The 17391-nt window shown below is 39.3% G+C and overlaps 1 protein-coding gene across 1 annotated transcript; it reads left to right on the plus strand.

Annotated features, from left to right (window-relative positions):
- Positions 1-1662: 1662 nt before the first annotated feature.
- LOC109623096 (saccharopine dehydrogenase-like oxidoreductase) lies at positions 1663-17353 on the plus strand (the record flags this gene model as incomplete). Its single annotated transcript, XM_062846983.1, is given in 2 exon segments — positions 1663-1911; positions 17062-17353. A coding segment is annotated over 1 exon segment (236 nt), but the record flags the coding sequence as incomplete, so codon positions are not given.
- Positions 17354-17391: the final 38 nt, after the last annotated feature.

Consider the following 17391-nt stretch of genomic DNA (forward strand, 5'->3'; position numbering starts at 1 on the left):
TCATCCAGAAGTTCTTTTTCAAAATCGTTCAGGCAGTTCCTTGAGGGAATCTTCCGATAGTTTTACTTGGATTGGAGTCTTTCAGGAATAACTTTTTGGGAAACTTTCAGAAATTTCTACTTGAAGCCTTTAAGGATTTTCTTCAGGAAATATCTTCCAAGAGTTCCTTCTGGGAAACATTCTGGAGTTTCTTCTGAGTATCTCCCTGAGTTCCTTCTGAGGTTTCTGAAGGAGTTCTTGGATTAATCTCCAAAAGTACCTCTCAGAGAAATTCTCCTGACTGAAATTCTTTTGAATCCCTAGAGTAGGGTTCTCTGAAGAAATCCCTAGATGGAATTCATAGAGCAATCTGCAGGAATCCACAGAATATATTCGTGGAGGAAGCTCCAGAAAAAGCTTCTAGAGGAATCTTCAGCCAGGATTCCCAGATAAAATGTAGGAATCTGCAGAATTACTGGAGAAATTCCCAGGTGGAATTATTGAAAGAATCTCCGGAGGAAGTTTCGGGAGGAATCTTCCGAAGGAGTTTGTAGGGGAATCTTCAGGCATTCCTGGAAGAATCTTCCGTAAGAATCCCTAGATGATATTTCTTGAGGAACACCACTTCGGTTTGGTTAAAATGGTGGACACCTCGTTTGTCAAGGTAACAAAAATGACGATTTTTCATCAAATCTTACCCAATTTATCACTAAATAGGGTATACGTACTATACCTTGGCCAAATATGCAAGCCGCTTTGACAATGTTGACCATGTTTCACCACTTGGAAGTAAACTAACGTGAATGTTCAAGAACTTGCTTAATTACGTTGAAAAAATATCACATCGAATGTTGGTTGGTACAAAATTTGGCCTATTAGTAGATACAACGTTGGCCTATTACTTTCCGAGCGCTAGAACCACTTATTCTCTCATTTTTCAATATTTTTGCTGGAGTATTATTACTGATTGTTCACCAATCTTACTTTCAAATGACATTTTTGGAGCCATTTTTTTACAAAACTATATATAAATATATAACTACTAAATTTTTTTACAAAACTACTATAAATATATAACTTAAAATAGAGTTTTTTCTTAATTTAGTTACGAAAACAACGCAACCCAATTATTGTATTATATTTTTACAGTCACCGTCCACAAAATCTTTCTTCTTTTTCGTTCGTTCTAGTTCATACGCAAGCAATGTTGTTGACGTCACTTAATCGATGTTTTTGGCGTCACTTTACTAAATTTTTGCCTGCCTCCATAACTTTGTCTATCTCCTGTAGTTAGCACAATTTTGAAATTTAAATTTAAAAATATTAAGTACTCGATAGTAGTTCTCAACAAACGATATTTCCAGCCATGAAGCTGATCGCGTAAAAATGAATTTCACTGTAAGTGCGACAAAATCCCTGTTCTTATCACATATACAACACACCGCAATACAATCAGCAGCAACGATGCATTATCAAGCCGAGTAATGTGTGCAATCCGCGTACGCCTGTAAAGGCACAATGAATGTAACAGCAAAATACATACAAAAACACTACAAGTTTGGTAGGGTGCAAAGCGTAAGTTCAAAGAGAGAGGAGAGCACGCTGCTTCCCTATGGACGATTGCATGTACGACATATACCCTGCTACGACTATATGCGACTACGCTGTTGTTGTTATTCGTTGAAACCGGCCGGCTAATGGCCTACGTGTAGGTATAAGACGCAGAAACAGTCGAATTCACCAGAAGGTACAGTTTCAAACTAGACTCAGTTTGTCGTACACGTCCAAACGATTCAGATTGTTCTGTTGTGGGGTCTAAAGAATAAATCTTATTGGAGAAGGTACTTTTTTGTGCAATTGAAACATAGGAAGTTTTAGCAGTGAGGTGGAAGCTGTACAATAGTTAGAAAAAAAAACTGTGTCCTCTATTAGGTAAGTGGCTGGAAAATTGAAAGCTGTTTTGATGCGATAATATGAAGTTACTTAAGCAAAAAAGAATAGACATTCGAACAAATGAAATCTGATGAGTCACACGTTGACATTAATTAACCTGTTTAACGAAACGAGTCGCACACAAAAAAAAAAGAGCTGATAATGAAGGAATTGCATTTTATTGCTGAAACATTCTGAAAAGAAACGAGCTTTGCTTTAGTGTAGTTGCGGTATCAATCAGTTGGAAGCTTCTATAAAATTGTGTTTTAAAACACCTCAACGCAGTGTCGTCAAACGTTATCAAACCGTAAATAATTTTATCTCCAAACAAATGCCAAAATTTATCTTATGGGAAGTGAAAGTTCCAATCAAAATCCAAGATGAGCGTTCTATAACTATTTATCCAGATTTTTGTGGTACTGGTTTGTGTAAGCAGGAAGATACGACAACCAGATGGAATCATATAGGACAAATACAGCAAACACATGATGCTGTTGACATTGACATCAGCGGATAAGCTATCGAATTAGCTCATCGCTGCCTGTCCAGTTTAGCAATGTGGGAAGCGGTCGTCATCTTCGAATGTAAACTATCGTTTTGATTGTGAAATCTATAATACAAAACGAAGTATTGTGCGCATGCTACACGTGTCCAATATACGTGTTACAATACTACAACACCACGACGTCTAACACGCATTACACGACGCAGCACCCTGAATTTATCGTTAGGGGTTGCAATTGTAGAACAGTTGATATTATCCCTCGCTACTAGTGCCTCTAGGTGTGTAGAGGGAAATAACCGTTGGGATTTGAAAAAGGGACGAACTACTTGGTTGAATATTGTGAAAATAAGTGAAACAGCAGTTCTTCAAAAGTGGAAAACAGCATTGCGTTGCATTAAAATTGCGGATTTTTAGAAAAATGGCCGCCTCCTTGCGGTTGGGTTCTACTGCAGACGTCGGTATCGTATTTAAAATATCAAAAAGACCGACTGATAGCAACGGTAGCTTGCGTTCTACCGTAGAACGAAATTCTACTCTAAAATTGCAATAAAAATAAAATTAAGATTCCAAGATTTTGTATGGTAATCTCTCAAAACAAACAGTAGATGAACTGTTTGTTTTAAGAGATTACCATATGAAATCTTGGAATCTAAAAAACGGGAGCAGGACATTTGGTATAAAGTCATTCAGCATAAGGTCGTTTAGCATAAGGTCATTTTGGCATAAAGACATTTGGCATAACGGTCATTTGGCATAATGACCATTTGGTATAATCGAAATGCACCTTTCTTAATTCGACACCAACATTTCAAAAGGGCGTAACTGCTTTTGGAATCATTACCTTCTTTTAAAGCTGTGGATCATGTGTTATGATTTCCATGTTTTTCACAACAAGTACCAGATGGGAAGAACTCTCCTCTTTCCGACAACCACGGTGGTTTGAGTGTAAGGGAGGCAGTACGACCTACAGCTTTGAAAGAAGGTATTACTGCCAAATGCAGTTACGCCCTTTTGAAATGTTGGTGCCGAATTATGCCAAGCGTCCATTATGCCAAATGACCGTTATGCCCAATGTCTTTATGCCAAGTGACCTTATGCCAAACGGCCTCACGTCAAATGGCTTTATGCCAAATGACACAGACCCCTAAAAAACTAATCCAAAACTAATATAATCAATCGTCCTGATGAGGTTTGGTAAAAAATGCCATGTTTCTTCTAAAATGGGACAAGTGCAACAGAAATTAACCCGTTAACGCCCAATGTGTCTCACAATTAAACCTTTCATACAAATTTGCTATCAAAAGTTCAGTTTCAATAAAATAAACATGATTACACGAAAAATCTAGAAGTTTATGGTGTAGTTCCAAAAATAATCTTCAATGTGGGTCCTCAACATCTGTTTTTTTTTTCATGCTCTATTTTAGCACAACTTTTATACTTTCGTTGTCTTCTGATCCATATGAGTGGCAGAAAGGATAACTACTCAAGAAGAATAAGACAATGACTGTCAGATGACATCATAATTTACTTGAGATATCTACTGTCCCTATTCGCATAACAGTCCCATGTTTGTTGGGTTTCCTATTCACATGGGACTGTTGTGCGAATGGGGTCATTCTAGGTGTATCAAAAAGCCAAGTATGCAAGTATCCTAAAGATTAAAAAAAAACTCTTACGAATATATTGCAAAAATCGGTTGTGGAATATTTCTAAACTTTTCCCAATGTTGGATGTTTGTACTCTGTGCCGGTGCTGTAGTAATGTTATCGATATCGAAACTCTACCCATGATTCTTCCATCAAATCCTTCCACATTTTTTCTTTTAAATTCATTTCCAGCTTCTCACAGAGTTTTTCCTTGAAATTATCAAAGATTTTTGTTTTCTGGCTTTATCCAGTTTTCCCAAGAATATCAAGAAGTTTTACGTACTTCTGAGATTGTTCACGATTTCATGTTTTTCCAGGGTTTTTACGGGGTCGTTGCTGGAGTATGTTCTTCCAGAGTTTCTCGCTGGATTCCTCCCGAAGACCTTTCCAAAATTTCTCTTAGTGGTTTCGGGATATTTTTTCCAAGAGTTTCTCTAGCGATTCTTGCAGAAGTTCTTTCAAGGTTTTTTTTTCAGAGACAGTTTTCAGATTACGCACGTATTTTCTCCCGGGATTATTTTTAGAGGTTTTCAGGGTTCCACCTTAAATTTCCTTAATATTTCCTCCTGGGATTAGTACCAGAACTTTTTTTTTCAAGATGTCTCAGTTTCTCTCAGGTTTTCTATCGTAGTTCCTCTCGAGATTTCTCCAATAAGTCTTTGCAGAGATCTTCGCAAAATTTGACCGGGATTCCTCCAGATACTTCTCTGGGAATGTCTTACCAGAATTCTTGTAGTTATCCCAGGAGATATTCCGAGGAAAACTTTTTGAACAAATCATGTAAGAACTCCGGGAGCAACTTTTAAAGGAACCCCAAAGAAGAGCATCCAGAATGTCGAGATTATTTCTGGTAAAGATTCCGGGAAGAGCTCTGGGAATAATCCCGAGAAAATCTGCAAGAAATATTCTCAGGTGGATCACTGCAAGAAATTAAATAATCAATTGCAAGGAAAAGCCTTGGTAAATATCCGATAAAAATTACTATGAAGCAGTTCGACGTCTTGGAATCGTGACGGCACGAACTCCATGAGAAATAGCATCTGTAGCTCCTGCAGAAACCCCAGAAGACACTCTAAAACACGGGTTCCCAACCGGTGGTCCGCGGCCCCCTGGGGGGCCGTGAAGTCAGTCTAGGGGGGCCGCGATGTTACCAAAAAAACTGTTAAATTTTTACTCTATTTTGTGCAAATTATATCAATTTTTAATTTTGTATGCCGCCACCCCCAAAAGCCACAATTTGAGGAACAAATTTTCAGTATAAAACGCCTTCAGAAGAAAAATTTTTTCGGCTGCGCCGCTATTTTTCAGCTATGATTCAAATTGAATGTTCATGACATCATTTTTACGAAATGTGAGTGTCCTTGATCGTCGAAAATCCCTCCCACAATAAATTTCTGGCTACGTCACTGTACCCAAAAAACTCGGTTTTGTTCATTTAATTTTTAATTCATATTTTTTTTTCTAAAAATTTTCATTGGGCCGCGGATGTTTTGACAATTCAGGCCAAACATTTCAATAGGTCCTATCTGCATTTGAGAGGCTCTCTTTGTTCGCTTTCTCTTTCAATTATTGCAATGTAAAGGTACACTTTTCAACTATTTTTGCAGCACAAATCAAAAGACGATTGTTTTGACCATCGTTCAATGCAAGGAGACAATCATAATACAAATAAACAGCTGAGATATTAACGAAAGAGAGGGAAACCAAAGAGAGCCTCTCTTCTGCAGATAGGGCCTTTAGACATGTTTGGCCTGAATTATCAAAGGGGGTCGCCACCTCAAAAAGGTTGGAAACCCCTGTTCTAAAACATCTTAGGAGAAAGTCCAGGATAAATTCTGAAAGACTCTCGAGAGACATCCCAGGATCAGGAGATCTAGAGATAAATCCTGGTAGAAACCCACGGGAACTCTGGGAGCAATACTGGAAAGAAATTCTGTATGATTTGTAGAATACCCCAACAGCATTTCAGGAAAAATCATTGTAACCGATTTTCCAGATGGATACACTAACAGTACATAATCGAAAACTTTTTTGTTCAGACCTATGATTTAGTAAACTCTGTGGACTCTATTTTTAAGTAGATCTACAAGTAATAAAATTCGATTCTTTTTATTCATACGACCCAATGATTCCTAGCCTAATTTGACGCTGTTTGAGCAAAACTTTGGATAACTGTGTTGTTGTTTTCTCCATTTCTTGCAACTTAAACAACACCGTTACTCAAAGTTTTGCTCAAACAGCATCAAATTAGGCAAGGGATCATAATACCCACGCTTTTTGTACCATTTCAATGCAGGAACGGAGAATTTACCTTCTCACCATACAAAAATTCAGCTCATTACTACAAATCTAGTACTTCACCGATCGTGCCCTATTCTACTAGGATTTTCTGAATATATCTTAACAGAAAACTTTAAAAGACAGCTAGGAGGAATCCGTGAAGTAATCCCAGCAGGATTCCCTGTAGGAATGCCGGCTAGAACACCTGAAAAAATCCTTTCAGGATTTTCTACAGCAATCCCGGCAGACATCCCTGAAGTAATTCCTGAAGGAATCCAGTAGAGAATACTTGATGGAATTCTTGGAGGAATCACGGCAGGAATCTCGTCTGGAAGTTGAACAGGAATCTCTGGAAGAATCGCGGAAGGAAATATTGAAGAATTTTATGAATCTCGGGAAGAATTTTTGAAGGAATCCCATCAGCACGGATACCTAAAAGAATCCCTCCAGAATGGCTGCAAGACATCTCGGTAGAAATCTATATTCTTCCATAATACTGTTCGGAAGGGATCATACCAAGAATCACTAAAGGGATCCTGTACCAAACTCCGGAGGGAATCTTGGAAAAAAATCAGCAGGAACATCTGAAGCAATGCCAACTAGAATAACTATAAGCATCGCTTCAGGATTTTCTAAAGCAATTCCTTTAAAAATACCTGGAGATCTCAGGACACGGTGTGTCTGGTATAAGAAATTTATTACAAAAAAATAGGCATCGCTAATTTTTACGTTACGTGAAAGTTGACGCTACTAGCTTTCATTCAAGCCCAACATCGAAATATTCCATCGGGGGAACTTTTTCATACAAAAATTGGGTATGTTTGTTAAGTAGAAATAGGGATTAATTTGGAACCGTTCATTTTGTATGGGGAAAAACAGTATTCTGAAAAAGTTGTTCGAGATCCCTCGGTGGATTTTTTTGAGGGACCGTGCAAATGAAAGCTGGAAGTCTCTATTTTTGAATAGCGAAAAATTTGGCGATGCCCAATTTTTTGTTATAAACCTTTCCCATACACACGCCGTGAGGAAGAATCCCTACAGGAATTCCAGAAGGAACAACTATCGGAATCCTGGGAAGAATTTCGAAAAGAATGCCTGAATCCCAGAGAGAATTCCCGAAGGTATCTCGAGAAAATCTCATCTCATCTAATTTCTTCATCCTACTCTCTACCCTAATCCTCTATCCTACTGTCCGCTCTACCATCTATCTACCTTACCGTTTTCCTGCACTGCAGCTACCACCTGGATAGGATCGGACATGACATCGCTGTGCAAAACTCTGCACAAAAATGCCCCGTACTGTGCTTGAATAAGGCCGATAATTTTCTTGACCTTCACGCCTGACGGTCAAAAGCTTTTTCGCTTTCGACTTTTGCGAGACGGTCGAAAGCTTTTACGTATTTAATTAACACCTGGTAAAACATTCTTGGAATTCATTGATTTGCTCAAGGATGATGCGGAGCATGACAATATGATCCACACAGGATCGTCCGGCACGGAATCCTGCTTGCTGCCGTCGAGAGTTGCGTCAATCTTCTCCTGTATCCGGTTTAGGATCACTTTGCACAGGACTTTGAGAACGATGCACAACAGCATGATACCCCACCAAATATTGTGGGCTACGTGGCCGAACGGTTAGCGGCGTCAGTCGTTTAGGTGTCTCGTAAGCCTCGTAATGTGGGTTCGATTCCCGCTCCAGTCGGAGAAAACTTTTCGTCAAAAGGAAAATTCTCTATTGGGCCACTGCACTATGGGCCAGAAATCTAAATTTCGCGACAAAATTCAAAAAAGTTGTTTTTCCAAGATCAATTAATTTTCATATATGTATGATTGTTTGGGCTATGTTTTATTGTAAACCGACTGATTTTTTCAATTTGTAACAAAATTGTGTAGTTTTTTGTATGGAGAAATTTCAGATAAGCTAAAATTCTTGATTTTAAACAATATTAAGAAAAATGTGATTTGTGATGAAAAATGTGCCCAACAAATATAACGTATACATTTCCTAATCTCAAATTTAGTATATTTTGCATATTTGATGCACAAATTGCGTTGATTTTAATTTTAAAAATAAACTTAACAATAGTTACTCAAATTTTACGGTTTATTTGCCAATTTGTTCAAAAAGTAGTAGTATTCGACCGTATTCGACATGCAACCGGTTTAGGATGCTAGTCTAGACTCTTCTTTTTCGAATACTTCCGAACTTTCTGCGGGAATTTGCGGGAAAGCAAGTTAGAGTGATTTTAGTGCATGCGTTAATTTTACAATATTTTACGCTGTGCTTCAATAATCATCCACTCTTGCCATTACGACGCAATCCCTTTATGGCTTGCGAAACAATATACATAGCAACAAAGAACAATTATTCTGTAAGGTTTTGTTTCAGATATAAATGTGATAATAAGCTTTTATATCAAGACCACACACCTACTAAATGTGCAAAGTTTCGGTATATCAATCCGTGTGATCAATTAAAATTTTAATTAACTCAACGTACATATGTACAGATGGACATCTTTTGTAGTGAAATTAGGAACAAATCCACAGTTCAGGTGCGATTTAACTTACAACCGTTATATGCTACACAAGTGCTTTACCGACAAAGCTACCGAGCCAATCAATGACACGGCATTTTAGTTGATATAAGAAAAATCAAATCTTTCCCCTGATCGCAAATATATCCATCTGACTTGTACATATGTACGATGATGAGTGACCGCAATTTATTTATTGTTCAAATACGGGCTCCGAGTCAATTGGCCGAGTGTCATTTGGCTGATTGCCGCTTGGCCGAACGCCATTTGGCCGAAAGGGTCATTTGGCCGAACGCCATTTTTCTGAATGCCATTTGGCTGAAGGACAAAGGATGAACTTAAATGATCGTGCCACTGTTCTCCACGTCAGTATAACTCAAAATAATTGCCTATGATTTAAAGGAGGAAAAAGCTCTGATAAAATATTGGCAGTTTCAACGCCAACTAATCCCTGAATGGCAAAACTAGAAAGAATAGTCAATGATTAAAAAAAGGAAAATTAATGATGATCAAATTGGCAGCTAGAATGTGAAAAGGGATCTCTGAATTATTTTGAACATAATTCGGCCAAGCGGCATTCGGCCAAATGGCCGGACATCTGAAACACCAGAGCAGCAGATTTTTTCACCAAAAACTTATCCATCTATACATAAGTTGAGTTAATTAAAAATCATAATTGACCACACGAATTAATGTACCGAAACTTTGAATTTTGAGTAAATATGTGGTATTGATTTAAAAGCCTACAATCACAGTCATATCTGAAACGAAACCTTCCAGAATAATAGTTGTTTGTTGATATGTACATTGTTTCGCAAGCCATAAAGTGATTGCATCGTAATGGAAAAAGTGGATCTTGGAGTGGGCTATTATTGAAGCACAGCGTAAAATATTGTAAAATTAACGCATGCACTAAAATCACTCTAACTTGGTACCCAAATTCCCGCGAAAAAGTCAGGTAGCATCTGAAAAAAGTGTCTAATATAGCTTCCTAGACCGGTTGCATGTCGAATACGGTCGAATACCACTACTTTTTAAATAAATTGACAAATAAACCGTCAAATTGGAGTAAATTTTGTGAAATTTTAATTGCCTATGACCGCATATTTCTTGGATTTCTTATTCCTTTAGGACAGTTATGCGATCACAGGCAGTTACAGACATCACAATTTGTGCATTGAATATGCAAATGTACTTAATTTAGGAAATGTATGCGTTGGGCACATTTTTACCACAAATCACACTTTATTTAATATTGGTGAAAATTAAGAATTTTCGCTTATAAGAAGTTTCTCCATACAAAAACTATACAATTTTATTACAAAACGAATAAATCAGTCAGTATACAATCAAACATAGCCCAAACAATCATACATATATGACAATTGATTGATCTCAGAAAAAAAAAGCTTTTTTGAATTTTGTCGCGAAATTTTGATTTCTGGCCCATAGTGCACTGGGTGTTCTATGTGTATGTTGTCCGTTGTCGAATGTTAGTAATGTTCAGTCTGTAGAGGCCACAAGGTCGAAGACGGTGTAATTGTCTTTTCTTTTAAAATATCGCAGACAGTCAGGTCACCCTTTTTGGGTCCCTTCACTAAGACGCCTTGCATCGACAGCTGTTTCTATCTCCTGCACTGATGGAGCATCGGTGTTGACACGGGTAATGCGTCGAACCCTTGGCGTGACCGATACTTGAAAAAAGTTTCCGTTCCTTCGTTCCTCTATCTTCCTCCAGGTATCATCTTTGATCCACTGCTTTCTCCGGGTGCATAGCTCATTCTAATTATTCTCGCCGGTGTCGATGAAGGCGTTCTTGATGTCTTGATGTCTTCATGTCAGCGTGTGTTGAACCGGTACCCGATTTTCTCCTCCTGTCGATGGATCCTAGCAAATGCACAGCCGCATCTCGTCGGTAGGAGATGATGGTCAGAAGGAATGCCGGCACTACTTTTGGCTGATGCAAATGTGGTCGATTAGATTTTCCGTGCTCTGGTAGATGGGGAAAGAGTGATCCCCCAATCACCATATCGTTGTTGCTCCAAAACTCTGCAAACAGTTTTTTTTTTAACATCGCGTTGAAGTCGATCATAAGGATTTTGATGTTACCTTTTGGAATCTCATCCACGAGCTAGTCAGTAAAGCTGTAAAAGTTCTCTTTAACTTTCATCCCGGCAACGTCGGTTGACACGTAACATTGGATTATGGCAAGGTTTCGAACCCGTGTTCTGAAGCTGGCCACAGTTATTCTCTCATTTCTAGGTTTCCACTCCATGAGCGCAACATGAGCGCAGAGCAGGAAACCATATCCACGGTGATGAAGAGCATGTTCGCGTCGTAGCCTAGAATATAGCAGAATTTGACCCGATGCCAATATGTGTTATCCAAAGTTCGGGCAACGGACTTCGCCTAGTCCTAGGATCTCAAGCTCCACACGGCGTGCCTTATTGGCTAGTTCTAGCAGTTTACCCTGCTGGACTTCCATTGAAGAAAGAGTCGTGGAACTTGAACAGCTTTATAGAACATCAATCATGTCCAAAAATAATTGGAATGCGCTAAATGCACTGCCTTTTTAAGTTGCGTCCTCGACATTATGCACAGAAGGTTTCCTTCAGCGCCAATGCATCTATTGAAGTAAGCCTTTCTTCGTTACAAATAGTATTGCACAAGGCTCTAGTGAAATTGCCAATCCAAACCCAAATAAATCTGCCAACCATATTTTACCATGCCCACTGCCTCATTGTGCATACAAACTCAATAAGGTGGCATTAGTCACGGCGGCAGCGGTGCTATTAATACCCTACTCCCAACAAGTTCAAGCTTTGAAGTTCTCCCACACACGTGCTCAACATCCTCCGCGGGGCGGGCAGTCTCGTTTTGAAACGGAGCTACACCACCAGTCAAGTCAGTCAGTCGAAACGGGAAATGAATGAACAATCACCGATCGCCGCTTTGATTGTTTTTAGACACTTTCGGCTCGATTTAAACGTGCATCTTAGAATGGCTATGCACTCGAAAAAATGTAACCTTTCTCTTCCTGCGTCGTCGTCGTCGTCTTCGTCGTTGCCAAGTGCAGCCGGTCACCTCCTCGTACCCGTGGGCAACTCTTATCGCTGATAACAGCGTGCACGGGGTACGCAACACATGGCCAAGGTACAACAACGACAACAACCTGTGTATGTGGCTTTTCGGTGGTTTAAAAATAAGATGTAATCCAGAGGTTCTCGAATGCCGGCATGTGTGACTCACTTGTTTTGAAGCTGCTGGGATTTGATGAAATAAATGTACGATTATGAAACAAAATGTGCCATGTTATGATGACTTGACCAAATTATCTAAGAATTGAATACAATCGACTCGATTAAATCGAATCATCTTATATACGGTGTTACCCCAATTACATCCACCCAATGGCGTTGCTAAAGGGACGACCAGTGAAGCTCTAGCTCTTACAAGAAATCTATCAGACCGAAATCTATCGATTTAAAAAAACGGTATTTTGTCGGTACCGTCTAACCCCGTTGTTTTGAACGACACCTCATGCAAACAAACGGGGTTCATTTTCTAATTTTAACTTCTAGTAACCCTGTGGGCATCGAAAAACACACTGATGGTAACCCTTTTAGCTGTTTTGTTTTGATTCTACGTTCAGTTCCACCCCGTTGAAATCTAAAGTGGTATTATTGCAATGTGCCCTTTCTCCCTGGTAGGTAACTCTTAACACTTCACTTCTCACTCCTTATTGAATCACACTCTTTACTCTTCACTCTTCACTTTTCACTGATTACTTCCCATTCACTCCTGACCCTTCATTCTTCATTACTCGTCCTTATTCACTTCTCACTCATAATATTTCTCACTTCTCAATCATCGCTACTTCACCCCCTTATTCCTTACGGTTCACTTCTCACTCTCTATTGCTCACTTCCTAATTTTCACTCCACATTGCACACTCTCTACTTCTGACTAAAGGCTGCTCACTTATCATTATTCACTTTTCACAGATTGACACTCCTTACTTTCATTCCTCATTGCTTACTTCTTACTACTCACTTTTCGCTCCTCACTCTTCACTGCCCATTTCTAACTTCTCGTACTTCACTTCTTAGTGCGCACCCTTACAGATTGCTTTTCACTCATTTCTTGCCACTCACTAACCATTATTTACAGTTCACTTCACAACTTTTTATAAGTACTTAATTCTCACTGCTTCACACTACTCACTGCTCACTTATACTTCTCACTTTCCGACTATAATCAAGGATGGGATCATTCATTTGCAATCATTAACATTTACAACACTTTTTCATTTTTGTTTTACCTGAAGTTTTGTAGAAGATTATATTAGCGTAGAATCAATAGTTAAGTCAACAGAAGGCAGCAAACGCAACTCTTCACGGCGTGAATGTAATTTACATTCATCGCATGGAGTGTTGCCTTCACAGCTCGCTCACGACTTTGGTATGCGCGTGCAACCCCAATGTTAATTTTATGGCACAAATGTCCCAAATGGAGGATAACGTGCCTCTGGAGCCGGCCTTCTGATACCAATGTTATTCGGTAAACTTTCAGATAAAACTAGAAGTTTAAATTCACCCATACATTGTTTTTCGATAGCATGCTTCTGAATTGAGATAATGGCAAGTGAATGTAACTCTTTGCAAATGAATGGTCCCATCCCTGACTACAATCCCTCACTTCTCATTCCTCACTTTTCATTCCTCACTAATCACTCCTCACTCTTCACTGCCCATACCCAGGCTTGACAGAAACTCCCTCGCGAGAAAATGAGGAAGCGATTTTGGCGATTTTCTGAGGAGTGAAAATAAAACTCAGACATCACAACGCAAATCCTCAACAGCATCGAGCGTGAGCTTGCCGCGCAGCGAGGAGTTCGTCCAACACTCATAATTACTTGTTGTGTTTCTCACGTCCACTCACACTCAAAAAGCTCTCCACGAGTTCGACTCCCATACAAAGCAAGACTCTCGAGGCGAAAATCGCACTCAAAAACCCAAAATAATCATCGGCTCTTTTTTCGTTCCCCTCTTCCTCGCTCAGTTTTTATTGCCTCTCTGTTTGGGGTTCGTTCGCTCCCTCGCGACGAGGGAAAAGCAAAACACCGCTCTAGAGCATGTTGCAAAACTCTTTTGATTTCGAGGAGGATTATCAAGCCTGCCCATACCTTATGATTCATTACCACTCTTCACTGCTCATTCCTCACTTCTCACTTCTCATCCTTACTCACATCTCACAGCATGATACTACTTACTGTTTATTCCTCGCTGCTCATTTCTTACTCTTCTACTCTACACTGCTTACCTTTCACTCCTCATTTTTCACTGCGCATTCCTCACCACTCACTCCGAACCAGCCACCAAATTTTTCCCTCACTCACGCGAGTAACGATCTATCACACCGTGATGTTATCCGGTTAAAACAACCTGTGATATGTTCCTTGCACTCTGACGATTGAAAAGGTTCTCACTCGGGATCATTTGCGCGATGAAAGCGTGCTGGCATGCAACTTTTGGAGGGTGACTTGTATGGGAAATCGCTTAAAACTATCAAATTCGATTTTTTTAAATGAAATATTTTACATGAGTCGTTAATGTACATGCTAATTGACCAATTTACCTTTCAATTGCTTAAACAAATATTTCCATGCTTAATGGCATAGTCAAAAAAGCCCAAAAATTGTATATTTTGCCCTATAAAATTGTGACGTGATGGAGTAAATCTGAGCCCGGATTCGGATTCAGCGGCCTAAAATTCGTCGGAGACACACATGTAGGTTTGCTCTTGACACAGACCAATAGTTAATATTTGTTTCACTGTGTTATCCGGAAAATCTTATGCAGTGACAATTATAATTTGACACAAAAAAGTGAGCTGTGGATATTTATTTTTCTTCGCATGCAGTGAAAATTCATTATAGCGAAGGTGGATATCTCCATGAATTCGATCACGTGAGCGAGAAATTTGACACCTGCTCCGAACCAATCATTTCTCACTTTTCAATACTTAGTAATCGCTGCTCACTTCTACTACTCACTCTTAAATCGTCAGTTATCACTTCTAACGCTTCTCACTTCTTCAGACTTCCCACTGCTGCGCACTCTTCACTATTCACTGCTCACTCCTCGCTACTCACATCAAACTCCTGCTCACTTATCATCTCTCCCTACTCACGTTTCTCACTTCTGCTCAAACTTCCCACGGTTTACTGCACACTTTACATTCTGCACTGCTTACTCCTAACTCTTTATTGCTCACTTCCACGCAGATAAAAAGCATGGTAAAATCAAAAATATTTCAGATAAACTCAAATAAATTATCAATTTTTTCTGGTAACAAAAATAAAACTGCTTGGAGCAAATCGAATGTAACATTTGAAGCAAATTCAATCCATTTTTGAAACAAACATGCATCTTCTGACAGGTAATGTTAGAAACAAATGTAATTTTTTTTTTGTTTTTTTTTTGTGGCAGGTCGGCCCTACGGAAATATTTGTTTTCCAATTAAATTTACAGTCATTTCCTTCTCTAGGAAAACCCACTTCCCGCGTGGCACTTTCAATGCCAACATCATGTAGATAACATACGCTCCCGAAATCAATAGGATTTCGTGGAAACTTTTGGTGAAACTTGACTTTTTTTGCAAGAGGAAATCTTGTTTGGTGCTGAAGCTGGAACATGAGAGTTTTGTTTATGTTCTCGACGGCGGAACGGGGGGCTCTTCAATGGGTATTGTAGAAATCAATGTGTAATTGAGTTAGTTTTAAAAATTAATATTTTAGTTTTAAATATTTTATCAGTTTACCGAATAACCATGAATATTTTTGTTTCAAACGAACGAAATTTGTCTCCGTGTCTCATTCCCCATCGTTCTTAAATTTGATAACAGATTTTGAAGCGTATAAGGTCAGTTTCTAGCTCGGCTTCTAGCCCTTTTGAGGCATTAGGGTCATTTTTGAACCAAACGAAACCGTACACTACTTCAGCGAGCTGCTCCCAACGTGATGCATTGGGAAAGTTAAGACATATGAAATGAATATGGGACAGCAATTTTGTCATGGGTAATTCTCTCTGAGTTCAAACCAGGTTGTCTGGGATTTTTTATTTTTCTTGCTTATTAGCTGAAAATATTAAATAAAGATGAAAACCACTTTGGTTGGATTAAATTGTTAGATCCATTGCTTGCCAAGGGGCTGAAAAGGTGGCAAAAATGAGGGGTTTTCTTCACATTGCATCCAATTTATCGCGTAAAATTTCAAAAAATCAACATGTTAAGTAAACTGTTTTTCAAAGTTCATTATATAAGTCATAAATGATCAAAATTTCATTGCACTCGGTTCATTGAATCCGGAGATATAACAGCTTGAAGTTGGCTATCGGATAATTATACCTTTTTTTAGAACCTTTATAACTTCGTGTAGAATGGCTCGATCTTTTCCGAATTTTGACCACTGATACACAACTAGTTGATGAACTTACAGTAAAAATTTGAGAATATTTGATGCCCTTTTCGAAAAGTTACAACGAGTTGAACATTTTTTGAAAAGTGAAAATTTTACGTATCCCAGTTATTTTGAGTATCCCCTGTAGTTACCATACCATTCAGTTGCTCTAACAAATCGTTCAACCTAACAATTCATTAAACCTAGTGATCAATTCGGTCTAACAACCCGTTCGACCTAACGATCCATTTGGCCTAACGACTCATTCGGTATAACGGCCCATTCGGCCTAGCAACCATTTCGAACTAACGACATTCAGCTTAACGGTATTCGGCTTAACGACTTATTAGGCCAAAAGGATCATTCGTCCTAGCGACCTTTACGGCCTAATGGAGTAGAACCGTAAAAAAAATGCCAAAAAGGTTACGTTGTTAATGAATTACACGGCAAGATCTGAGACTTCAACTGCACTATCAGCGTGCCTCTGGAGCCGACCTACTGATACCTGATACTATCATGCTGATCGCTAGTATCCAAACTAGTTTCCCTATTCGAATCAGGGTTATAGTTCGGTAGATGGCAATATTCTTTACCAGTTAGATTTATGTTGAACTGGTTGTAGATCTACCCCCTACGATCATAAGCTTGCCGATAAGCATAACGATGACTCAATCAAGCCGCCTCAAACTAAATTCCACATTATTTTTCACGTTTTACTTTCAGCCGACGAGCTTGCATTCACCCACCCACACCAACGTCACCTATAGCACGACACGATCATGTCTGCCGACCGCCCGCTGGACGTGGTCATTTTCGGTGCAACCGGTTTCACCGGCAAGTACACCATCTACGAGGGAATCAAACTGCTGGAGGGTCTCAAGTGGGGCGTCGCCGGCCGGAACAAGGAAAAACTAGCCCAGGTGCTGAAAGAGATTGGCCAGAAGGCCGACAAAGATCTCTCGGAGACGCCGATGGTGATTGCCGATGTGAAAGATGCTGAATCGCTGAAGAAATTGGCTGAGCAGTGCCGGATTGTGGTTAACTGCTGTGGGC

Source organism: Aedes albopictus, chromosome 1, assembly GCF_035046485.1.
Source record: "Aedes albopictus strain Foshan chromosome 1, AalbF5, whole genome shotgun sequence".
NCBI classification, from domain to species: Eukaryota; Metazoa; Arthropoda; class Insecta; order Diptera; family Culicidae; genus Aedes; species Aedes albopictus.